The sequence below is a fragment of the Typopeltis vanoorti genome, chromosome 26 (assembly GCF_054136105.1).
Source record: "Typopeltis vanoorti isolate ZY-2024b chromosome 26, IOZ_Tvanoo_1.0, whole genome shotgun sequence".
Lineage (NCBI taxonomy): Eukaryota > Metazoa > Arthropoda > Arachnida > Uropygi > Thelyphonidae > Typopeltis > Typopeltis vanoorti.
The window spans coordinates 20,082,817-20,110,125 of NC_143574.1; the positions used below are offsets into that span (position 1 = coordinate 20,082,817).

General features: G+C 36.2%; 1 protein-coding gene across 5 annotated transcripts in view; it reads right to left on the bottom strand.

Annotated features, from left to right (window-relative positions):
* The window catches only part of LOC150092386 (E3 ubiquitin-protein ligase LRSAM1-like), a 414,983-nt gene that overhangs the window by 316,548 nt on the left and 71,126 nt on the right, over window positions 1-27,309 (bottom strand). For all 5 annotated transcript variants that reach the window (XM_090415009.1, XM_090415005.1, XM_090415008.1 and 2 more), the window contains exon 5: window positions 12,190-12,264. In XM_090415009.1, the coding sequence (XP_090271135.1) occupies window positions 12,190-12,264 (75 nt within the window). The remainder of the gene's footprint in view (window positions 1-12,189; window positions 12,265-27,309) is intronic.

Here is a 27,309-nt window from a genome sequence, read left to right on the forward strand (position 1 = left end):
ACACTGATTTTTACAAATGTGGTATGAATGACTTTGCCGCGTGTTGGCAACAATGCATTGATGCTGCTGGAGATTACTCTGATTAAACAGGAATTCTTCTTCTTTTTATTATCTTCTTTTTCATTGTCCTTCATTTCAGCCATTTCATTTGCAACAACCCAATATTTCCACTTTTGCAACAGGGCTGCTGATGGATAGAAACTTCAACTTCCTATCCATTAACCTCAAAATCTTTAGTTTTTTCATCAATTTTGTGGGGTACAGTTCCATCAATTAATGTAAAGATTAAAAATCAGTCTCGAATACAGAGTCACTGCTATAGACTTTCTATATTAATGGAGGACACCTCTAGTCACAGGTTTTCTGCTGGACTCTATGCCATTGCTCTCCAGCCACTCTCTTATCCACATCACCAGCTTCATATCAATATCCATTTGCTGTAATTTATGCAACATAATCCCAAGCATAATTCCGTCAAATAACACTGCAAAGTCTAGCATATCCACATGTAATCATTGTTTATTCAATTCAGCTGTCACTTGATTATATAAAAAAAAAGTAACTAAGTGACTGATGTTAATCTACTCTTCATAAAGCCATATAGAATCTATCCATTCATTCCTGGATTTTTCTCTACCAACTTCTCCAATACCTTGACCACCACTCTTAGATGCTAATCAGTTGGTTGCTACCTCAGTCTTATAGCCTTCTTTATGCAGTGGAACTAATTTTTTCTTTCCACTTCCTGAAGACCCACCCAGAGCTGAGACTTAAACAATCTGGTCAAAGTCACTGCCACTTCACTAACACATCATCATGATCAAATTCCTGCCATGTACCCTCAAGGGGGAGTGTACAGGATATGATAGTACTACATGAAAAATTTACATCATTACTATGCATGGATAGGCTTATGTGTTCGTCAGACATGTTGTAATAGATTTAACGGTATTGATAACACAGATGGATAAGAAAATAACTATTTATTATTAACTTAAAAGCTAATATTTCGCTGGTATTATATCCAGCATCTTCAGAGCACACTACACAAAGTTTGTTACAAATGCAAGACGACCACAATTCGGTGTAACAGTGGGGCTAGTATAAGTAATTGCAGCATGCAACACAAGACTAAAGTCCTAATAAGGCACCATCTAGGTTAAAAAAAAATATATAAAAAAAAGTAGTTCAAGGTTTTGAAATATTAGTCCAAATAATAGTCATAGAAAGTTTGAAAAAAATAAAAATAAAATAATTAAAGTAATAAATATTAATTTGGTCTTAGGATGACTGTCTCCCAAATCTTTGGTAGATTTATACAGCCATACTTGTTAAGGTTTGGAGTATGTTACAAGGCTTCTGTTGATTCCAGGAATAATCACTCTGACTTCTAGAAGCTTCTGTGCATTACTTTTGTTTTTTTTTCAATTGATCCTGTATGCTGGGGTATCCAAAGCATCGTCTGCCAGACTCGACTTGCCATAGCGAAAGTGTTGGATATATTTTTTGTGTTCACTGAGGCAGATGTCCATAGTTCTTCCTGTCTATCTATAGTAGGCTTGATGGCAAGAACAGGGCACTTCAAATATTAGCTTTTAAGTTAATAAATAGTTATTTTCTTATCCATCTGTGTTCATATCAATACCGTTAAATCTATTACAACATTACAATCATTACTAACTTCCAATCTACAATTTTCCTCAAAATCAGTCTGTTACTTGTCAAGACTCCAACATTATCAGATCTTATATTTCTATAGTCTAAGGCACATTGTACCGTATAAATCCACCTATATCTTGGTCTTCCTCTGGGTCGTTTTCCTGCAAACCTAGCAGAGAACACTTGTTTTGCTAATCTTTCCTCGAAATGACCATAAAACCTGAGATTAGCTCTCCTAACGCATTCCTGGATACTGAAAATATCAAGTTCTTTCCTAATATCCTTGTTTTTAATATGATATTGATGCCATCTATTTACACCTCTAATCTTTCTCAGGACTCTCATATCTGCAGCCTCTAGTCTTTGGTCAAGTGTTTACTTCTAAACCAGCTCTCAGATCCATAAGTTAAAATTGGTTTGAACACTGTCTTATATACAGCTAATTTAGTGTTCCGACTAATTTCTCTCTTATTCCATATGAATTTATTCAATTGACTTCCTACCATACCAACTTTGTTGATTCTGTTGTCTATTTCCATATATAATTTACCATCTTCACTAAAAAGGTAACTGCCTAAGTAACTGAAAAGTTTTACTTGTTCCACAGGTTCTCGGTTCACAAGGCAGTTGACATTTTCAACGATTCTGCCTATTTTCATTGTCTTTGTCTTTTTATTGATGACCTTCATACCATATCAATTACAACAGTTATTCAATTTAGTCAGAGAATCTTGCAGACTTGTAGCAGATTTATTTAGAAGTATAACATCATCTGCATAAAGCAAAGAGCTGCCATTAACATCTCCAATTTTGATATCATGTTTAAAACCACTTTCCATCATAATGTGATCCATATAGATAATGAATAACACAGGGGATAATGTACATCCTTGTCTCACACCAGATTTAACATTAAACTATCTTCCTGTACTTCCTTCAATTCTAACTGCTGACTTACAATTCAAATAAAGACTAAGTATTGCTTGATAAAGCCCCATTGACACCACATAACTGTAGCATGTTGAATAGCTTCTCTCTTGGCACCTTGTCATATGCCTTTTCTAGATCGAAAAAACTTAAATACAGATCTTTGTCATATTCCCATAATTTCTCCACTATTTGTTGTAAAGTGAAGATCTGATCCTGACAGCCTCTGTTTGGCCTGAATCCAGCTTGTCCTTAACCAAGCTTTTCTTTCACAATTCTTCTCTACCGTTTCTCAAGTATACTGGCATAAATCTTACCAGGAACACTCAGTAGAGAAATACCTCTGTAATTCTCACATTCAGTTTTATATATGGGTACTATGAGAGCTCTACTCCAATCATCAGGAATTTGCCCCTCTGTTCAGGCTTTCTGAACTATGCAGTGCAGCCACAGTAAGACTTTTATACCACCATACTTCAGCATTTCTGGTTGAATATCATCTACTCCTGCTGCCTTTCCACATTTCAAGCCTTTGATGACGTTTTCTACTTCAAGTATGGATATGTACTCCTAACTGTATGCCTGTTGAGCGTTTTTTACCATTGTACTACCACTTCTTGTTTCATTTAGCAATTTTTCGAAGTAATTACTCCACACTTCAAGAATATCTTTTTCTCCCATATTCATGTCACCTTTATCACCTCTAACTCCTTTTACAGTACTCTTTCCTCAATTTCTAAGCTTCTTCAATAACCTCCAGAATATTTTGCCACCTTCTTGATATTTATTTTCTATGTTCTTGCCAAAATCCTGTATGACTTTTGTTTAGCTAGTTTTACAAAGTGTTTAGCTTTCTTACATTTGTCTCTGTATTTTCTAAGAACACAAGCTGATTTATTTGCCAGGAACTTTTGATATGCTTTCTTCTTTTCCTTCACTGCCTCTTCAACTTCCTGTGTCCACCATGGAGTTCTGATTTTTCTATCCTTGCAGACAACCTCACCACATGCCTCTCTAGCTGAATCAACCAGGGTTTTCTTCAAGGACTGCCACTGAATATCCAAGGTTTCATTCCTGTTCTCAAACTCTTTCATTTTTTCTTCAATCATGTTTGTATATTTTAGTATGCAGTTCAGATCTGAGAGTTGCTCAATTTTTATTCATTTTGAAACTTTCTTACATGTCATTCTTTTCCATATGAAATTCAATTATATCCTGCTCAAGACTAAATGGTGATCAGTTCCAATTTCAAATCCTCTGTATACTCTGGTGTCCTGCACCAGTGGGAAAACACTATCAACAATAACATGGTCAATGAGACTTTTCTTATTCCTTACCTCTTCTCTCCATGTGAATTTGTGCATATTTTTATGTTGGAACATTATGTTAGTAATAACCAGTCCATGTCCTGAGCAGAAATCCAACAGGTATTTGCCATTATTATTAGATTTTCTCTTTTCTCCAAATTTTCACAAAGTATTTTTGTATGTCTCACAATCATTTCCTACTCTGCTATTTAGATCCCCAACAAGGACCAACTTTTCTTTTCTCATTGTGTCAGTTGCTTTATCTAAAGCCTCAAAAAATTCCTCCACTTCTACCTTAGTAGAACCTTCTGTGGGACAATATGCACAAATAATCTCATTGTCCAGTTCCCCATTCTCATATTTGCCTTTATCACGCTACTTGAGACTGCTGGCCATTCAAGAAGATTAGTCTCGTATTTATGTTGAATACTATGGCTACTCCTTCTTTTCCTTGATTATGACGTCATTGCCTGAATATAACATTTTGTATTTATTGCTCAAAAAGATCTAACCAGTTTTTGTCTTTTATGTTTCAGTCACCCCTATTATGTCGATCTGGTACTTATCTAATTCCTCAGCTAGCTCCATTTCTTTGCCATTCAGGTTTCTTATGTTGATAGTACCGATCTTTAACTCTGGTGATGTTGAGTTGGAGTGTGTTTTCAGATTTGTTCCAGTAGCTGACTTTTCGCTGTTTGCCCTGGTTCCCTGGCGAAAACAACGGGGGGCCTTGTTTAACCAGGCGACACCCCAGCCGGCATGAAATTTTGTCATGTTGTACCATAATTTTGTATTTTGGTTTAAGTCAATAAGAATACAATTTGGTCAGCTAAATCCCACATTGCCAGCCCATCCTTGTTCGTTCAGTATCCAGGTAGATACCCAACAGGGTGCATCTTCTTGTGGTGCACCATGTTGGTGAGGTGAGGATTGGACATTAGGTCAGAAGCTCTGGACAGTTCTCCGCATTCCTTTAAAGGCTATGTGGAGGTCTCCTCTCAGTTATACAGCTTTGACCCTTAAGCACCCCAACACATATTCTCATAATATAAGTTGATATACTATCTGATTCCATAGATGTATTCACATCAAGGGTCTGCAATATTCTATGCACCTCTGGTTCACCTATCTCTTTCCACTTCAGCCCCTGCCAACCTAGGTACTGTAATATCCCCATAACTGGATGATAGACCATTGTAAAGAGATTGCTCACAAATTCAAATATTTTGACTGCTTCAGTTCTCTCTCTCTTCCACTGACATGAACTAAAATTATTCAACTATAATTCTTTATTTTACTTGCCATACAACAAAAGAACTCTTTGGGAATGCCTATGACTTGCATGGCTAATATCCTCTCATACCCTGATTTTGTCTTCCTTATCACAGTGGTCATGATTGGATCAGGTGTGGAACTTCATCCTATTCGAGGGCCAATATATGATGAGTGGTAGCGTCACAGGCTGCACACTTTTAGACAGAACATAAATAAAAATAAACTCTGCTTTTTTTTTCAAGCAATAGTTATATGTACTTATTTATTTAATTATGCTTATGGCTACGTGAAACTGGTAAGTGAAAAGTACAATCACAATTTCCAGTGACAAATGATGAAAATCTTAATATATAAAAGTTCATTACATAAAAGGCACAACCAGCTTTCTAAGTCTTTCCTTTTTTTTTTTCTTTTTTTTTTTTTAAATAAAGCAAAAATAACTTGTCATAATCAAGCCAGGGACAATTATCGTCCTTCTGTAACAAATATGACAAGGCTGCATGTTCTCACAGCACTTCACAACATAAATGTATCTATATCCTAGGTTTAATTAGAGAGCAGTTGTGACTTGTGTGAGAAAACTTGATCCATTAGAGGGGGCCCATTTCACATTACATTATCATCTTCTAACATGAGGAGGAGTTCTGTTGATACCATGATGAGGACTATGAGAATAACGTTTTCGTGGTGAGACATGGCCGTGATCTTCTGTTTCCTCCATAACCACCACCACATGAGGCCTTGAATTGGCTGGAAAGCCAATTCAAGGCCTCATCTGTCACTTTGTGGATGTCCTGTAGACCACCACCATGAAATTGGCACCTTGGGCAGTCATACACAATATGAGTAATCGTCTGAGCCACAGGAGAACAATCACAATAAGGGTCTGATATAATAATCTGATAATCTGACAGCCCCCATTTATGTAGAAGGTAGCCACATCTGCCCTGACTAGTTCTGATCCTGTTTATTGATGACCAAGTCTTCCTAGGAAGATCAAAACCAGGCTGCAGAGCACAGGGCTCTTCTACCAGGAAGCCGTTTGTTGGTAGATTGTTGGACCAGTGTTCTCTCCATACGTCAGATATTGATGGCAGTGCAGCTGAACAGAGTTCATCCATGGACCAGAGAGGCTTTCTAGATTTGAGGCGTAGACTAGGTGGGTTTATGAGAGTCTGATGTAGGGGCAGGATTGGGTTGCTCGCCACTTTATTAAATTCCTTAATCAAGGCTTGTCTTCTCCGTATGTGTGTGGTGGAGCAATGTTAGATAGAACAGGCAGCCAGGAGAGAGAGGGGTGCTTCTCACTGTCCAACTAATTGTGTGCATGATAGAGTTTAGCTGGGTGTCAAAATTAGTGTGTGCATACTTCTTTCCCAGACAGGGGCACAATATTCTGCTGCAGAGAATGCGAGGGCTAGTGCAGACGACTTTAGGACTTCTGCATCACAACCGCAGGTTGTTCCAGCAAGCTTTGAAATGATATTATTTCTGGTTTTAATTTTATTGGAGAGGTTGATGATGTGCCTTTTATAGCTTCTGTCCAGGCTCACCCCAAGGTATTTTGGATAAGGCTCATGTTCTACCATTTTTCCACAGAAAGAAAGGTTGAATTGTCGATTCACATCTGCATTGTGCAGGTGGAATACTGAGGACACAGTTTTCGTTGGATTTGGCTTCAAGTACCACTGATTAAAGTACTCATCCAGGGTGTTCAGGTCTGTACTAAGGGTTGATTCTAGGATGGTAAAGGAGGTGGATCGATGTGATGTAAGATTGCTAGGTCATCAGCATACATATACTTGCTTGATCTGGTATGAGGTAGATCATACACATAGGTGTTAAAAAGTACAGTGGATAACACAGAGCCCTGAGGAAGACTGTTGTGAAGGAATCTGGGCCTGCTCTTTTTTCTGCCAATATGGACCCAGATCTTTCTGTTGGAGAGAATAGAATCAAAAAGTTGGAAAGTTTTTTACACTTTATAATATTTCCTAGTTTTAGGAGGAGGCCCCTGATTCAGACAGTGTCATAAGCAGATGTAAGGTCAATGAAAGTGGCTCAAGATTTAAGTTTCTTCTGGAAGCCTGCATCAATTTGCGTGGTCAGGGCCAGGACCTGGTTACAGCAACTTCTTCCTGGCCTGAAGCCAGCTTGTTCAGTCGGCAGTGCTCTTTCAATGAGGGGTGAAATTCTTTTAAGGAGAATTCTTTCAAAGATCTTAAAGGTGGTGCAAAGCAAGGAGACAGGTCACAGGTTTTTTACATAATTTGGGTCTTTCCCTGGTTTGGACATGACAATTATTTTGGCTTCCCACTACAGCATTGGTAGTTTACCAGTTATGATGATTTCTGAGAAAAGGGCAGCCAGCCATGTTTGGCCATATTGACCAAGATGTTTTAGGAACTCAGGGAGTATACCATCCACTCCTGCAGCTTTGCCATTCTTGGTAAGTTTTAAGGTTATTTGTACCTCTTCCCGAGATACTGGGTGTACGAATTCCATCTTCAGGATTTGTCTGGTGGAAGCTTGTACAGCAATTTTCCTGGTAGAACTGGGATGAATCTTGGAGGTTTCAATAAATGGTTAGCTATTTGATCAGGAGTTATCTCTGTTGTTTTGTGTGTTGTTGGCTCTGTATATGTTATATGTACTGAATTACTATATTTGTTAAATCTACTTGATTGAATGATTGATACTTGATTTATTTAAATATCATCATCATCATCAAATTTCTGCCATGTACCCTCAAGTGTACAGGATATGATAGTACTACACGAAAAAAATTACATCATTACTAACTTCCTATCTACAATTTTCCTCCAAATCAGTCTGTTACTTGTCAAGACTCCAACATTATCAGATCTTATATTTCTATTGTCTAAGACACTTTGTACCATATCAATCCACCTATATCTTGGTCTTCCTCTGGGTTGTTTTCCTGCCAACCTGGCAGAGAACACTTGTTTTGCTAATCTTTCTTCGCCCATTCTGTTTAAGTGACCATACCACCTGAGATTACCTCTGCTAACGCATTCCTGGATGCAGACAATGTCTAGTTCTTTCCTAATATCCTCGTTTTTAATATGATATTGCCATTGATGCCATCTGTTCACGCCTATAATCTTTCTCAGGACTCTCATACTGTGGTCTCTAGTCTTTGGTCAAGTGTTTTGCTTCTGACCCAGCTCTCAGATCCATAAGTTAAAACTGGTTTGAACACTGTCTTGTATACAGCTAATTTAGTGTTCCGACTAAATTTCTCTCTTATTCCATATGAATTTATTCAATTGACTTCCCACCATACCAGCTTTGCTGATTCTGTTGTCTATTTCTATATTTAATTTACCATCTTCAGTAAAAATCGTGCCTAAGTAGCTGAAATGTTTCACTTGTTCCACAGGTTCTCCATTCACAACACAGTTGACATTGTCAATGATTCTGCCTATTTTCATTGTCTTTGTCTTTTTATTGCTGACCTTCATACCATATCTATTACAACAGTTATTCAATTTAGTCAGAGAATCTTGCAGACTTGTAGCGGATTTATTTAGAAGTATAACATCGTCCGCATAAAGCAAAGAGCTGACATTAACATCTCCAATTTTGATATCGTGTTTAATACCATTTTCCTTCATAATGTGATCCATATAGATAATGAAGAACAGAGGGGATAATGTACATCCTTGTCTCACACCAGATTTAACATTAAAACATCTTCCTGTACTTTCATAATTAGAAGAAACACATGTATAAACCACAGTGAAATTTTTTTTTTTTTTTTTGTACTACTTTAGCACGTTATGCACGTTTTCATGAGATTCTATTGTAATCATGTGCCCTAACTGTATGTTATTCCTAATTTTTGTTTAAATACTGTACTGATGATGTCCTAAGATACTTAGGATGAAATATTTACAATTAAATAATTTTCACTGTGGTTTATACGTGTGTTTCTTCTAATTATAGCCTCTATTTGGCCTGAATCCAGCTCGTTCTTCACCAAGCTTTCCTTCCACAATTCTTCTCAACCGTTTGTCAAGTATACTTGCATAAATCTTACCAGGAACACTCAGTAGGAAAACACGTCTGTAATTCTCACATTCAGTTTTATTTCCCTTTTTTATATATGGGTACTATGTGAGCTCTACTCCAATCATCAGGAATTCATCCCTCTGTTCAGGCTTTCTGAGCTATGCTGTGCAGCCACTGTAAGACTTTTATACCACCATACTTCAGCATTTCTGGTTGAATATCATTTACTCCTGCTGCCTTTCCACATTTCAAACCTTTGATGGCTTTTTCTACTTCAAGTATGGATATGTATTCCTGACTGCATGCCTGGTCAGTGTTTTTTACCACTGTGCTGTCATCACAGCATGTTTTTCATTTAGCAGTTTTTCAAAGTAATTAATCCATACTTCAAGGATATCTTTTTCTCCCGTTTTGATGTCACCTTTATCATCTCTAACTCCTTTTACAGCATTCTTTCCTCCATTCCTAAGCTTCTTCAACAACCTCCAGAATATTTTGCCACCTTCTTGATATTTATTTTCTATATTCTTGCCAAAGTCCTCCCATGACTTTTGTTTAGCTAGTTTTACACTGTGTTTAGCATTCTTGCATTTGTCTCTATATTCTCTAAGAGCACAAGCTGACTTATTTGCCAGGAACTTTTGATATGCTTTCTTCTTTTCCTTCACTGCCTCTTTAACTTTTCTCCCTGGTGTCCTGCACCAGGGAGAAAACATCACTATCAACAATAACATAGTCAATGAGACTTTTCTTATTCCTTGACTCCTCTCTCCATGTGAATTTATGCACATTTTTATGTTGGAACATGGTGTTAGTAATAACCAGTCCATGTCCTGAGCAGAAATCCAACAGATATTTCCCATTATTAGCTTTGCTCTTTTCTTCAAATTTTCCCAAAATATTTTTGTATGTCTCACAATCATTTCCTACACTGCTATTTAGATCCCCAACTTTTCCTTTTTCATTGTGTCGACTGCTTTTTCTAAAGCATCAAAAAATTCCTCCACTTCTACCTTAGTAGAACCTTCTGTGGGACAATATGCACAAAGAAGTCTCATTGTCCAGTTCCCCATTCTCATATTTGCCCACATTATTCTACTTGAGACTGACTGCCATTCAAGAAGATTAACCTCGTATTTTGTGTTGAATACTATGGCTACTTCTCCTTTTCCTTGATTGTCATTGCCTGGATATAACATTTTGTATTTATTGCTCAGAAAGATCTCACCAGTTTTTGTCTTTTTTGTTTCAGTCATCCCTATTATGTCGATCTGGTACTTATCTAATTCCTCAGCTAGCTCCATTTCTTTGCCATTCAGGCTTCTTATGTTGATAGTACCGATCTTTAACTCTGGTGATGTTGAGTTGGGGTTTGTTTTCAGATTTGTTCCAGTAGTTGACTTTTTGCTATTCGCCCTGGTTCCCTGGCGAAAACAATGGGGGCCTTGTTTAACCGGGCGACGCCACAGCCAGCATGAAATTTTGTCGTGTAGTACCATCATTTTTTATTTTGGTTTAACCAATAAGAATACTATTTGGTTGGCTAAATTCCAAATTGCCAGCCCATCCTCGTTCATTCAGTATCCAAGTAGATATCCAACAGGGTGCACCACGAGAAGGTGAGGATTGGACATTAGGTCAGAAGCATGGTTGGTTCTCCGCATTCCTTTAAAGGCTATGTGGAGGTCTCCTCTCAGTTATACAGCTTTGACCCTTAAGCACCCCTGATTTAAATATTAGTTGTTAAATTAAATTTAATTACATATTTCTTTTTTTTTTTTTTTTTACATGTAACACAACTTAATGAGAACAGTGTGGGCATTCATGTGTGGCAACAAGTTCATCAAAGTCGATTTTCAATGATGATGATATTTGTAACAAATCCTGAAGGTGGTCATTCCGTGTTGAGAATATAAATTGTTTCCATCATCAGAAATAGTATATCGATCAGAAAATCTGCAGTCGAAACTAATAGCTAAATTGATGCATATAATTTAATATAGTTTTTATTAAATTTAATTTAATAAAAATTAAAATTAATTTTTAAAAAATTCTGCCACGGGCCACACAAAATCACATAATGGGCTGAATGCAGCCTGCAGGCCTACTGTTGGCCACCTATGATCTACATGATCACTCTCCCAGCTGATGGCATCATGGCAATATCTTCTACTATCAGTTGTATGAGATAACATTATTAAATTCAACATGCCTGTCCTACATGGTGCATCAACTACATGCTGTGTAAAGTCATTAGAATTGAATTAATTGAATTATCTCAATTAATTCAATCTCCTTTCTCTCAAATTCACATTATTTCCAACTTCAAGTCAATACCTCCATAGTTCAAGTCATCCATTATTATCATCTTCCTGTCATTTATCAGTCTCATTTGCCTCAACATTTCAGAATTCTCTATATTTTCTGGCCTGTACAAGAACTCCAAATATTTAAAATTCTTGATAACCTCAACCTCATAGCAAATGGCCTCAAAGTCATTATCACTACTGCTTCCTTGAAGTTACATGTGAAAGGGACAATTCTCCTGAGATTATTAGTAATACTCCACTTTTATCCTTTGTCCTTTTGGAAAATGCTATAACCATTATTCTAATTATTCTTTGTCAACTATGTCTCACTGAACAGGAATGATATGTGAACTGGCTAATGTTATCAAGAATATATAAGCTGACAAGAAACCACATTTTAAAGAAAGTCACTCTGTCTCATTAAGTACTCTGGCTTAACAACATACTTATTTCTTGCTGTCAATGGAGAATGTGCGGTGCATCATAAGGTATGAGCATACTCCAGTTAGGCATGTACAGTCAGTGACTATATTTTACATTTCATTTGCAAATACAAATTTACCTAAATAAAATTACATAAAAGAATATTGTGTACACATAAAAGGCTGGGTAAAATAAAGAAAGAGTGCAACATTTATCATGTCATTACTGTGATATCTATAAATAAATACTGTTACCTTAAGTAATGATAGGTCTTGTAAGGAACCCCCTCCTTTTAATGAAGAGAGATGATTTACTTGTAACAGCAATACCTAGGATTAAAAGAAATCACATATAACATTATAAGATAATTATAAATATTTTATTATATCATATAATTAATAACTTACTAGGAATTTAATGGGTGTTGAAAGTTTTTTCACTTGGTTATACTATATTAAAGATGCCAAGAAATTACATTCTTGGTCTAATCCTTTATCCAAGGGTAAGCAAACAAAGTTTGCATGTGAAGTAACTTCAGTGCAATACTTCAACCTTGGCATCAGGTTTCTGGGTCTGGCTCCCACTGATGAGACCTCAATAAAGGTAAAAACCAGTCTGGATAGTGGCCCTTCCCATAATGCATAGCATTATACATGCCCATAAGGATATATGCTTTGCATTATGGGATATTAAGGTAAGTGATGTGAAGTCATTGGCCTCTATATACAAGTAGCCCAGTCGTAAAGTTACTTCACACACAACTTCGTTTGCTTTCACTTGGATAAAGGATTAAACCAAGAATATAATTTCTTAGCATCTTTAATTCATAGAATTTAATGAATATCATAAATAGCACTATATGATTAATAAATGGTTTCCACAAAAGAATGACAGTATGTTAAATGCAAATATTTAAGGTTAGAGTTCAATAGTAATTAAGCAGGCAAACATAATTGGTAAAAAGTAACAATAATACTTGATTTTTAACAGAATCACTTCTGAAAATGAGAATGCATTAGAAACTTATTCTTTATTTAAATTTGATTTATGCAGCACAGACACACAGTTCTCTCTTCATAGTAGTCTTTCCATTAAGAATCAGCTTTTGTGAAAGACTTTGGTTTTATTATTTTTAACCTCAGACCTCAATGGAGTCAAAGATTCATCATGGGAGGTTTTTCTCTGTCATACACAACTTATAACATGCCTTAAATACATTCAAATTCTCTGCAGACAACACTCTCAAGCAATGCATTCCAATCATTCATCACTCTTCACATAGAAAACCTACTTCTCATTATTTTACTCAACCCCTCCTTAAACAGCTTCCAGGGAGGACTCTCACCATTCTATGAAAAACCCCGTTGATGCTAATCTTATAAGAATCCATTACCAACTTGTCCTCTCTATCAATATCATTCTCCTCCTATCCACTATATATGTAAATATCTTGAGTATGCATAGACTTTCTATAAATGGAAAAATATAATGAATCAATTGAAAGAATTGTGACTAATGAATCTATGAAGGAGGAGAGACAGTTATTTGATTTTTTTTTCACTATGAAGTGGATTTTAGAATGTTGGCTATTTAAATAGCCAAATCCTCAAATCCACTTCTCAATGGAAAAAAAAATCAAATAACTGTCTCATTCCCAGACACACTTCCTAAAATTTACTGATAGCTCTTCCATTATATACATGAGTTACAATTAGATTATTTCTTCAGAGAAAGAAACATGTTGACCTGGTCCTTCAATAAAAGTCTGGCTGCGGGAAAGGTACCCAAGGAATGGAAGGAAGATAAGATAGTGCCGCTGCACAAGGGCGGTAGCAGACTGGAAGTGTCTAATTATAGGCCAGTTTCTGTGTCATCATTAGTTGTTAAGGTCTTGGAGAAATTAGTGAGGGACTACATATAGCATTGGGCAGATGAGGGTAATGTTATCTGTGAGAATCCACATGGATTTGTTAAGGGGCACTCTTGCTTTAGTAATATGATTGCCTTTTATAATAAAGTGACAAGAGCAGTTGATGAGGGAAAGGGATATACTGACATTCTTTTTGAAATTTTCAAAGGCGTTTGACAGGGTGCCACATGATAAGCTGATATTTAAGTTGCAGCAAATGGGTTTAAATGACGGGTTAGTCAAATGGACTCAGGATTAGCTGTCTGATAGGTATCAGAGAGTTGTGTATGGTGGGGAAATATCTAGGAAGCAGAAGGTTACAAGTGGGGTTCCACAGGGCTCAGTACTGGAACATGTATTGGATTGCAAGGGGATATTCAGTTATTTGCAGATGATGATGCAAAGCTGGGAAGGGTTATCAGTAATAGTGCAGATGTGGCAGTCCTGTAAGAGGATTTGAATAAACTAGACAGATGGGCAAATGAATGGGGGTTGTTGGTTTAATTCAGCAAAATGTAAGATCTTGAAGTTTGGGACACATTAATGGGACACTTCATACTCTATTGGAGTATTAAGTATTTATTGGAGTCATACAAGAGGAAGTAGGGGAGACAAGAGATCTGGGGTTGATGATTGATAGAAACCTGAAATTCAGGGAACATATTGCAAAGGTGGTGAAGGTAACCCAGAGGATTGCTGCAATACTGAGAAGGATGCTGACCTGCAGAGATAAAAGAGTTATCATTCTGTTGTATAAGACCCTGATCAGACCACACTTGGACTACTGTTCTCAAATTTGGTTACCAGGATTTGAAGGAGATAAATTAACTGTGGAAAGGGGTACAGAGGCAGATAACAAAGATGGTTTCAGGACTGTACAATGTTAGTTATGAGGATCAACTGAGGGAATGTGGACTGCAGAGTTTGGTGGATACAAGAGGGAGAGGTGATATGATCGAGACTTTTAAACTGTTGAGAGGCAGTTACAGGGCAGACAATGGGGAGTTCTTTCACTTGGTGGAATGGCGGGAAGAAGTGGTGACAAGGGGCCATCCCTGGAGGTTGCGAAAGGAGGCTGTGAGCAGGAGGGTGAGAAGTGGTTTCTTTGTGTGGAGGGTGGTTGAGCCATGGAATGCATTGCCTGAGAGAGAGAGAGAGTGGTTAGAGCAAGAACAAGTCAATGAGTGGTATGACAGACTTTGTGTTTCCTAAGAACGCCCTTCCGCGATGAGTCTTTTGACTCCATGGAGGCCTGGATAATAATAATAATAATAATAAAAATTCACACTATACATAAAATATAACTTGAAAAGACATTTTGCTAGGAATATTATAATGTATGTTTTGCAATTCTCTTTGATGTTATAAAAGACCTCAGTAAGAGGAATCTGCTTTTAGTGAGCACAATTTTTTTTTCCTTCTTATGCAATTAGTTAATAAAAAGCTGTGCTAATATAGATCCAACGAGCTTTTTTAGACATCAAAATATGCTTATTTAAATAGAACAAAAAATAAAGACATGCAGACAACCTAATGATAAAAATGTAATGAAATAATAACATTTATGCAAGAAAAATTTAGCTGGCCTGGTTGGCCAAGTGGTTAGCATATCCACTCTTCAGCCAAAGCTGTGGGTTTGAATCCTGCCATGGGCAGGGATGTTTGTGATTGTCGGTGAAAAAACTAGTGGTGGTGGTGAGGCTCACTGTAGTTGGTGGAGACTGAGAGTTGTAGAGTAGGTCCCTCCCTGAATGAGTATTTGGACTACCTGATGGTGTCACGTAATAATAATAAGAAAATATTTCTTAATACATATAGAATTTTCAGCAAAGTTTCATAGCTATTGTCAGTACATACAAATGAAAAGAGATAAACAAATCAGAATAACACTTGAAGCTTGTGTGACAACAAACGTTTTTTTGGCTAACCAAAAAAAAGTTTGTTGTTTTTCATAACAAAAATTAAACTGTAGAAATTTTAATAAAATGTTTTATTCATTAAAAGCATCTTCACAATCTACAACTCTTTCCCAATGAGATACAAGTTTGTAAATTTTGCTTTGATAAAATGTTTTGTCTTTCGAAGTAATGAATCTAGCATACACTTCAATCTGTGGGTTTTATTGCAGAACTGTTTATCTCGCTTCTAGTGCCAAAAGGTGATCATCGCTTGGAGAAATGTCAGGCAAATATGGAGGATGAGAAATTATCTCCCACTCTAAAGCATAAAACTTCTCATTGATAAGTTTTGCAATATGAGGTTTTGCATTGTCCTGTAAGAATAGCACTTTCTTCTGATTAACTAGTGTCCTGGCTGTTTCTGCATACGAAGGAAGCAGCTGCCACATAGTCTCAACAGCTGCCTTGATGCTTCTGTTCTAGTGGCCTCATTGCCACTTGAATTAGCACCTCAATTTCTTTCTCAAATATTTGACCAAGCACACGATTTCTTGTTCCCAACTTAATCTAACTTACATACTACCTTAATTCTAGCTTACATTTAGCATCAAGATTCCCATCTACTCCTATCAGGGAACTTCAAAAATAACATATTCATTTCACAGAGTAACTCATTATTGGTCCTGTCGACTCAGTGAGTCCCACAATCTAAAAACCACTGAGAACACCAATGCTGGTGAGAAGAATAAACTTCCCTACGGTGTATGTGTGCATACGGCAGGAGCCTTTAAGGGCACTCCTACTTCCTTCCGACACTGAATTTTGGTCTTAATTCCCCGTGATGCACACAGGTACGCCAGGATGGGCGACCAACTCCACATTAAAGACAGCATGTAGGCCTGATCCTTCTCGGACCTGCAACTAGGCCCAGGCATATCTCTTCAGGTTCCTTGTAAGGCCCCCAAACCTAATATAACGAAAGTAGTCACTAGGAATTACTTTCAGTAGTTATCAACAAGCTCCTCTGATGATGTATTCTACTGATAAACTTATATAAATACTTATTATTATCCTGTTATATCCTCAGAAATTGCTCACAAAAGAGTTTCAAGAATTGTGCTTTCAGCACACATCAGGCTTCCCCTAATGAATTATACCAATAGAAATGTTTACTCCCGCCAATTACCCATGATCTTCATTGATATTCTTTCACTTAAACATTCAGATCACTGGGCAGAAATCCCATTGGCATCAATATCTCTCAAAAGAAATCACAATTTGCTTTGTTTTAATTAGACAGTCGGATTCCCTTGGTCCGTGCCAATTCTGAGTTGGCTATTAGTTGCTGACCGAAAGTAACTAGTATTAATGATTCTAAGGTAGTACAACACCATATTCAGTCCTGAAGATATTTTCAGGACTGAATATGGTGTTGATATTTTCAGGTGCAAACTTTGTTTGCTCACACTTGGATAAAGGATTAAACTAAATTTATTATAGTCTAACCAAGTGAAAAAATAAACTTTCAACATCTTTCTCGAAATCCAGAGTAATTTAATAAAAAAAGGTGGTACACCTTTTGGCAACTCCTATAGGTAAAGATGACCTCGCTATTGCCTCTGCCTGGTATCTCCACCTCTGGGCCTGGCTCCCACTGAAGAGACCTCAATAAAGGTCGAAACTAGTCTGGGTAGTGGCCAATCCATTAATGCATAACATTATACATATCTACAAGGAGATGTGTTTTGCATTATGGGAGATAATGGGATAGGAGTGTTATTAGCTTGGTCCACCTTTGCTACGAGTTGCCCGATGTTGTACTACCTTACCCCGGTAAGGTAGTACAACACCATATTCAGTCCTGAAGATATTTTCAGGTGCAAACTTTGTTTGCTCACACTTGGATAAAGGATTAAACTAAATTTATTATAATAATTCTAATCTTTAAAGGTACCTGTGGCATGACTGTAAATAATAATCGTGTAATTATCGGTTATTGTTTAATTTATTGTTTATAGTATTAATGATATAAGGCAGGATAATGAAAGTGTAGAATATGCAACATAAGGAGTGAGCAAGAGTGAATGAAACATGAATCAGAATATGAAAGAAGAAACTAAAGATAATGTGGATGATGAGATGACAGTGAAAAGAGAAATAGTGCACTTACATGAAGTCCTTCACAGGACTAAATGTAAGCTAGAACGACTGGAGAAACAGTACAATTAAAATAGAACGATGGAATTATGGTATTTTCTGAAGGGAGTGGACAGCATGGCTTTGTAAAGGTAGGTCCTGCCTTAATTTACTATTTCTATAATAAAGTGATAGCAGAAAGAGATAAAGGAAAGGCTCTACCATGATAATGCTGGACTTTGCAAAAGGCATTTGAAAGAATACAACATGGAAAATATGGCTTATTACATAAGTTGGAGCAAATGGGAATGAATATGAAACTGGTAGCATGGATAGCTTTTTTTTTGGGGGGGGGGGGGGGGTAACAGATATCAGAGAGTAACATATGGTGGGGTGGAATCTATGAGAATGAGAGTAACTAGTAGAGTGCTGGAAGGCTCTGCATTAGGCTCACTACTCTTTGCTTTGTATAATAGTGATGTTGGGAATGATTTAAGGGAATTTATTTGGGGGGGGGGAAGATATTCAGTTGTTTCTGATGATGCAGAACTGGGGAGAACTAGTTGATAAAAGTAATGTAGATATCCTGCAAGATGATTTAAATAAATAGGTACTGTGGATGAAGGATAATGGATATCAATTTAATGTTGCATAACCTTTTCAGAAATCCAGTATTACAGAGCACGAAGATAGATTTTTGGTTATAACAGCAAAACAAAATCGACACACCACAGCAGGTGAGCTTGCAAGTTGACTCCATTCAAACACAGGTATGCAGATATCTCAACAAATTGTAGCAAGACGTCTGGGGCAAGTAGGCCTAGTCTGCATCCCTTTATCCACTGCTCATCAAATAGCATGTTGCATGTTTTCATGGTGTTGTATCTGTAAAAATTGAACAAGACACCAATAGGCTAACGCACTCTTTACAGATGAGAGTCATTTTAGTTTATCCTCTGATTCTAGACGACACTTGATCTGCCATGAAAGTAGTACCATTGCAAGAATGTTCTTGAAGGGGATAGACATGATGGTGCTGAGGTCATTGTGTGAGGAGGCATTATGCTTAATAGATGCACTGAGCTACAAGTGCTGGAAAAAGAGACTGACAGGTGAACAATATAGCAACCGAAGTTCTTCAACATCATGTACGATTGTTCCATGGTGGAGTAGGCAAAGAATTCTTTTTTTTTTTTTATGGATGACAATGTCACACCACATTGCATACAAGCAGTGGAGATACTTCTGGAGACTGAGAATATTATTCAAATTAAGTGGCTAACATGCTCCCCAGATCTCAAACCCATAGAATATGTTTAGTACACAATAGGAAGATGCATAATTAGAAGAAACACACGTATAAACCACAGTGAAAATTATTTAATTGTGAATATTTCATCCTAAGTATCTTAGGACATCATCAGTACAGTATTTAAACAAAATTAGGAATAACATACAGTTAGGGCGCATGATTACAATAGAATCTCATGAAAACGTATTTCATGAGATTCTATTGTAATGATTAAATTTTTGTTAGGTTTTAAGGAAATAATAGCTTTCAATTCCGACGGTGAGATATTTAATTCTGAAGGTTTGGCATTGTAGATCACTTTAGCTACTTCGAAACGAAGTTTGTTGGCTTCAATACTGGAGAGATGCTTGATGTTTCTTTCTATATTATGTATAAAGTCTAAATATGGGAAACACTTCGGAGAAATCGCAAATTTATGGCCTCTTGCTAGAACATTTAATTCATCTTTTGTTAGTTGACTACCCATTTTTCCGTTGGTAATTTGTTAGTGATCTTTTTTGATCGATTTAATAGATTAAGGTATTTAATATGTAGAGCACTATTGCTTTTATCAAAAGCTTTTTTTCCCGAATTCTTTGAGACAGTTATAATTAATTGTAGCAATTCTTGATTTAACGTATTTGACAAATCTGTTTCTAGTTCTGTAATATTTAAATTGTTTGTTGCTAGTTCATGCTTAGACACTCGTAACTGATTGAGTAGTAAGGAATGACTTGCTTTTTGATAGATTTTATGGGCACCTGGAGATTTGATGTTTCTTTCAGTTTTGCAAAGGTTGGAATAAGATTATCACGTCTGCACTTTTTTAAAAAAGATATTCTAGCTCGTAGCTTACCCTGTTTTAATTGCAGTTTTCCTAGTAAGTTTGTCTTCTGCGCTGTCATTTCCCCGTGAAGGAATAAAACTTTATTAAATAACGAAACCTGTGGTGCGTTCATAATTAGAAGAAACACACATATAAACCACAGTGAAAATTATTTAATTGTAAATATTTCATCCTAAGTATCTTAGGATATCATTAGTACAATATTTAAACAAAATTAGGAATAACATACAGTTAGGGCGCATGATTACAATAGAATCTCATGAAAACGTGCATAACGTGCTAAAGTAGTACAAAAAAAAAAAAAAAAACGTTAATTATTTAACACAATTTTGTATGATAATTTCCCATACTTTAGGAATAGTAAGAACGTCGTTGCGGTTTAGGTTTGGTCTGTGTAGTAGGGCTTCAGAACTTTCTTTGTATAAACATTCATGTTTAAATAAAGATGGATGTAAAAGTTTAGCCTTTTCCCAATGGATCCTATGGTTTGGATTTTCAATTCCGTGTTGAGAGAGGCCAGATTTCTGCGGTTTAAGAAGACGAATGTGGTCTTGATGTTCCGAGCTGCGTTTCTGAACAGACCTACCTGTCTGTCCAAAGTAAGATAATTTGCATGAGCATGGAATCTCATAAACACCAGGTAACATCAAGGGTGAGAATTTGTCCTTAGGAGAAGGTAATAAGTTGTAAATTTGGTTGATAGGTTTGTAAGTAGTGGCAAAATTGTATTTCTTCATAATTTTAGAAAGACGTTCTGAGATGCCTTTAACGTAAGGTATGGGAATCCTATGCACTTCTTCCTGTCTGGTTTGATGTATGCAGAAGTGACTGATGATTTTTTGAGTTGTTTTGGGATTATATCCATTTAGGATCGCTGTATTTTTGATAACTTCTAATTCCTGGTTTAAAGATTCTTCAGAGGAGCAGAATTTGTGTGCTCTGGAAACTAGTGATTTAATAATGCCAGATTTCTGAGATGGATGATGAGCAGAAGAATTGCTAGCTTCAATCAAAAATTCTACTGAGTTTCACATAAAAATTAAAGACATTCAACTATCAAAAACTGACTTGTTAATCTGCTTCGACATTGTCTCCCTCTTCACAAACATTCCCCATAAAGAAACAATAGAATTACTAACTCAAAAATTTCCGTCTGATATAGTTGAATTGTTCAAGTTTGTTATTGCATCAGGTTTCTTCACCTGGAAAGGTCAAATTTACAAGCAAGAGGAAGGAACAGCAATGGGATCGCCTTTATCACCAAACCTAGTAAATTTGTTTCTAGAACACCTTGAGGAAAAAATATTCACTTTTGAACCCAAACCAAAAATTTGGCTAAGATATGTCGATGACGTATTTGCAGTCTGGAATCATCCCGAACCTGAATTACAACTGTTTCTAGATAAAATTAACCTTCTTCATCGTCGCATCAACTTTACGTTAGAAAAAGAATCTCCACAGGGTATCTCTTTTTTGGATTTACACATCCAAAGAAAAGAAGACGGTTCCATCGCCACGTCCGTCTTTCGCAAGCCTACATTCTCAGGTCGCTACATTCACAATTCTTCTGCTCATCATCCATCTCAGAAATCTGGCATTATTAAATCACTAGTTTCCAGAGCACACAAATTCTGCTCCTCTGAAGAATCTTTAAACCAGGAATTAGAAGTTATCAAAAATACAGCCATCCTAAATGGATATAATCCGAAAACAACTCAAAAAATTATCAGTCACTTCTGCATACATCAAACCAGACAGGAAGAAGTGCATAGGATTCCCATACCGTACGTTAAAGGCATCTCAGAACGTCTTTCTAAAATTATGAAGAAATACAATTTTGCCACTACTTACAAACCTATCAACCAAATTTACAACTTATTACCTTCTCCTAAGGACAAATTCTCACCCTTGATGTTACCTGGTGTTTATGAGATTCCATGCTCATGCAAATTATCTTACTTTGGACAGACAGGTAGGTCTGTTCAGAAACGCAGCTCGGAACATCAAGACCACATTCGTCTTCTTAAACCGCAGAAATCTGGCCTCTCTCAACATGGAATTGAAAATCCAAACCATAGGATCCATTGGGAAAAGGCTAAACTTTTACATCCATCTTTATTTAAACATGAATGTTTATACAAAGAAAGTTCTGAAGCCCTACTACACAGACCAAACCTAAACCGCAACGACGTTCTTACTATTCCTAAAGTATGGGAAATTATCATACAAAATTGTGTTAAATAATTAATGTTTTTTTTTTTTTTTGTACTACTTTAGCATGTTATGCACGTTTTCATGAGATTTTATTGTAATCATGCGCCCTAACTGTATGTTATTCCTAATTTTGTTTAAATACTGTACTGATGATGTCCTAAGATACTTAGGATGAAATATTTACAATTAAATAATTTTCACTGTGGTTTATACGTGTGTTTCTTCTAATTATGCATCTTCCTATTGTGTACTAAATATATTCTATGGGTTTGAGATCTGGGGAGCATGTTAGCCACTTAATTTGAATAATATTCTCAGTCTCCAGAAGTATCTCCACTGCTTGTATGCAATGTGGTGTGACATTGTCATCCATAAAAAAAAAAAGAATTCTTTGCCTACTCCACCATGGAACAATCGTACATGATGTTGAAGAACTTCGGTTGCTATATCGTTCACCTGTCAGTCTCTTTTTCCAGCACTTGTAGCTCAGTGCATCTATTAAGCATAATGCCTCCTCACACAATGACCCCAGCACCATCATGTCTATCCCCTTCAAGAACATTCTTGCAATGGTACGTGTGTTTCTTCTAATTATGCATTACTCAGGATGAAATATTTACAATTAAATAATTTCCACTGTGGTTTATACGTGTGTTTCTTCTAATTATGAATGCACCACAGGTTTCGTTATTTAAAAAAGGAAGATGCATTGCTGCTCGAAATTCCCCTCCAGAAAACAAACTTATTTTTGTTGGCATATAAATTTATGTCCATGTTTAGCTGTAAACATGAAATTTTTTTCATATACAGGTAAAAATGTAATTCATCCTTAGCTTTTGGACACCAGTGTAGATGTGTGAGCGAGAGAGCTAAGGGTCATCTCTAGAAGTCGTGTAAGAGCGAGTTTAGTATGATGTGCAGGCTCAATTTTTTGCTTGGAGAGTGGTGAATGAGGGAAATGGATTGCTAGCAGTAATAGCAGTAGTAGTGAGCATCCTGACAGTGAATGAGTTTAATGAGAGGTAACATAGGTATTGTGTATATAAAAGTTAGTGTGGGTCTCCTGCAATGGAGTCTTCTCACTCCATTGAGATATCCATATAATAACACAAAGGAGTCTACGATTGATGTTTCACATTATAGGCCAATTGATATCTATCTCAGTAGTGATGGTTACAGTACTGAAAAAATAGGTTTATAGCAGAATACAGGAATGGGTGAATAAGAATATAAGATAAATAATAAATTACATGATAACCACAGTAATTAACTTTAATGAAATAAAGTTAATTTCAGTACAAATATTTCATACTGAAATTAACAGTACATCATCAGTGTAAAAAACAAGCAGTTCAAAGGAATGGAATACAAAGTACATAACAGTCGGTGGAAAACCAATTAAAAACTATTGCCGTGTGCTAGAAATTAATATTAATAAAATATTATTAAATAATTCTTAAAAACTATTTCTTTGATAGTTACATAAGATAAGAACCTCCCAAACTTTTGGGAGCGAGAGACAATCATTTCGATTCAGACTTGGGCAATGTAAAAGTGCTTCACAACTTTCTTTGAAAAGGTCTTTGTATTTAAACTTGCATCTATGGAGAAGAAGAGCTTTATCCCACTGGATATTGTGTTTAGTGTCAATACTATGTTGTGCCAGACCAGACTTTTGAGGTTTCATGTATTCGATATAATACTGATGTTCATTCATTCTTTTTTCCACAAAACGGCCTGTTTGTCCAAAGTATATGTTAAATTACATTCACACGGTATCTGGAAAACACCAGCTAATGATAGAGCTGCCAGTTTGTCTCTTGTAGATGGCAAGAGATGAGAAATTTTGTTGATAGGAAAATATGTGGGAATGAGATGATACTTCTTCAAAATTCTGCCAATCGGTTCTGAGATCCCAGAAATATAAGAGATTAGAACCCTTCGGTCTGTTGAAGAATCCTGAGGTGTTGGAACATAGGAATCAATTATCTGCTGGATTTGATTAGGGTTGTAACCATTAAATTCCATTAACTAAAGATAAGAATATAAGAATTGGTCTTGTCATGGTAATTTACTTACTTTCTACAATCAAGTGACAACTGAGTTCAATAAGGAAAATGATTACACAGCGATACTGTTGCACTTTGCAAAGGTATTTGACAAGATACTTGAAGCCCATTTAAGTAAGGTGAAATGAATGGGAACATGAAGCTGGTGACTTGGATAAAAGGGTGGCTGATATAAGGACACCAGCGAACAGTATGTGGTCATATGGAAGAAATCTTTCAAATAATTTATGCTTCACATCCATCTTATTTTAGTAATATCCAAATATTATTTCAATTTCAATGGACACTTCACATTGATGTCTTACTAGTATGATAGTTGAAGAGAAGAGTCAAGTGCCTCAAGAATTTGAACTCTGGCCACAGCTGTTCATTTTGTCATCAGTGATACTGGAGGGAATTTGATGGGAATAAATATCCAGTTGTTTGCCAATGCTAAAATAGAAAGAGCAAGAGTTAATAAAACTTATATAGAGAGATTCTGCAGGGTGATTTAAGCAGAATGGTAGTTTGACACGTTGAATTGACTGCTATTATCCCCTCTCCAAAGTGTAAAATTAACACTTTGCAATGAAAAAAAAATTACAGGCTGTATTTTTAGGTGATTCACTAGAAGTAGATTTATATCAACTTCAATAATTAAACCAGGCTGGACTCATAAGATATACAACAAAAACAAAAAACTCAAACATTTCCCGCACAGTTGCTATTTCTTTAAATTGAAAAAATTCTGGATTAATAGTTTAATCAAGTGTATCATTACACATCATTCAGAGTCTATACATTGTTGCATAAACTCTGGCATAGGAGAGGTTGTGAATGTTACATATACTAATGAAGTACTGGTCTTTGGTTTCTATTTAGTGCGCTTTATGGCGAATGGCCTCGAAAACTCCTTGAACTATACCTGATGAAATTATGCTCTTCTACGTAAGGCATGGAGGAAGCTTGCCAATTTACTGTGTGACCTTCTGTGAGGATATGCACTGCATCTGCTTTTTCTTTTCTCTCTTGTTTTCAATATCATTTACATGTTCTTTAGTACAATACGTACCATGGGCAGGGCATTTTTATCAATTTTTATTCATTTTTGTTGTATTTTTTTAATTTTTATTTGGTCCAGAAATCCTGCTCTAGAGACCAGACATGAAAGTTTTTTAAAGCCACTTCAGGTGTCCCAATAAGCAGCCTGATGGTCTTACACTGATTGAGGAAATTCATCTACTATCTAAAGATAATCGCATACATCCATGGCAGGATTCAAACCCACAGCCTGTTGGTTGGAGAGCAGATATGCTAGCCAATCAACCAACCAGGCCAGCATGACTGATATGACTAAGTCTGGGCTATCATGTAGATTTGGTTGCCTGGGTTTCTTGGGAATGTGAAAGTAGTGAGCAGGATTCAGAAGCACATGAACAAAATGGTGACTGGATTTGTGAAGTGCTCTTTTGGAAGATAGGATGAACATTTGTGTGTTACAAATGTTTAGCTAATAGGTTGAAAAGAGGTGATACGATAGAAACACAAAAGTAGCTGAAGGAGTTTAAAGAGTAGATGCTAAGAAAAAAAAAATTCTCAATATACGACTAGACAACAGAGAATAAGGGGTCATCTCAGGGAAGTTTTGTAAGAATATGGTTAGCAAGGGTGTAGGACACAATTTATTTTGCTTGGAAAATGGTAAATCACTCAAGTAAATGAAAACGCATTCAAGAAAAGATATGACAGCTTTACGTGAAATAATTTAGTAAATTTTACATAAATTTTTAATTTACTAAATTTAGTAAAATTACCATATTTTACATAAAATAATATTTTATGCGAATTAATTCCATTATTATAATTTTAAGTAATATTTCCTTACTGAAATTTCCTTACAGTATTTCCTTACTGAAACTGACACAATGCCTGTCATATCTCTTCACTACATAAAAAGTCGTGACTTTAGCTACCTTCATGCTCTTAGCCACTCCCAAGAACTGAATTCTGCTCTTGAGCCACTACTGTTCAAAGCATGATGATCTGATAAATAATAGCCAACTGTTTGCTAATGATGCAAAGCTGAAATGCTAATACAATGATCGGTGAAGAATGATGAATATCATTTCAATGTCATCAGGTGCAAGGTACCCACTTTGGACCAAGCAGACTACAGACTGAATATTATACTGATGTGAATTTGCAACAATTGGCTGATGAGACTAGAGACCTAGTAGCAACAGTGAACAGGGAGTTGAAGTTTGCAGGTAATATTGTTAAAGTGGTAAGAGAATATAACTTGTAGAGAAAATAAAGTTACTCTCTCTCTCTCTCTTTCTCTCTCCTTTACTAAACTGATATGACCTCTGGACTGATATGAGCAGATGTACTAGGGACAATGAAGAATATTTAGAAGCAGGTATAAGATTCTCTTATGGAATATTGCACATGAGGGTTAACTGAGGGAATGTGGGGCTTCAAAGTTAAAATAAATAGAAAAGAGGAAATATGATAGAAACATGCAAGTTAGGAAGGATACTATATAATATTAAATAAACCTGAGATTTTTCAATTCAAGAGGAATATGGAGAAAACAAGATTTGTCAATAATGCTGAGTTGAAGTGTGGTCAAGAAGAATGAGACCAGGTTTCTCATATGGCATATGATAAGTAACTGAATGGAATAAGTTGCTCTAGGGAGCTGAGTGCTTCTTTGGTGAATGAGTATTTCAAGGAGAGTTATGCACATGAGAGCTAGGGAACCCCCTCCTTGAACATGACCAAGACCACATTGAGGAAGGTACCCTTGTCCCTGGAGGTACTGTGTAGGCTTAATATGAAATTAAAACACAGCCTAAGTCTTATAGAACCAATGCTATTTGAAACTCCCTATTACAAAAAAGTAAAGTTCAAACTTTCATAATAGTTAACGGAATTTCCTAGAAATTAATATCACAATCAGCAAACAGAGGAAATCACACATTGATTAAGAACAATGTTTATATGTGGCAGGAAATAGAATATAAGTAAT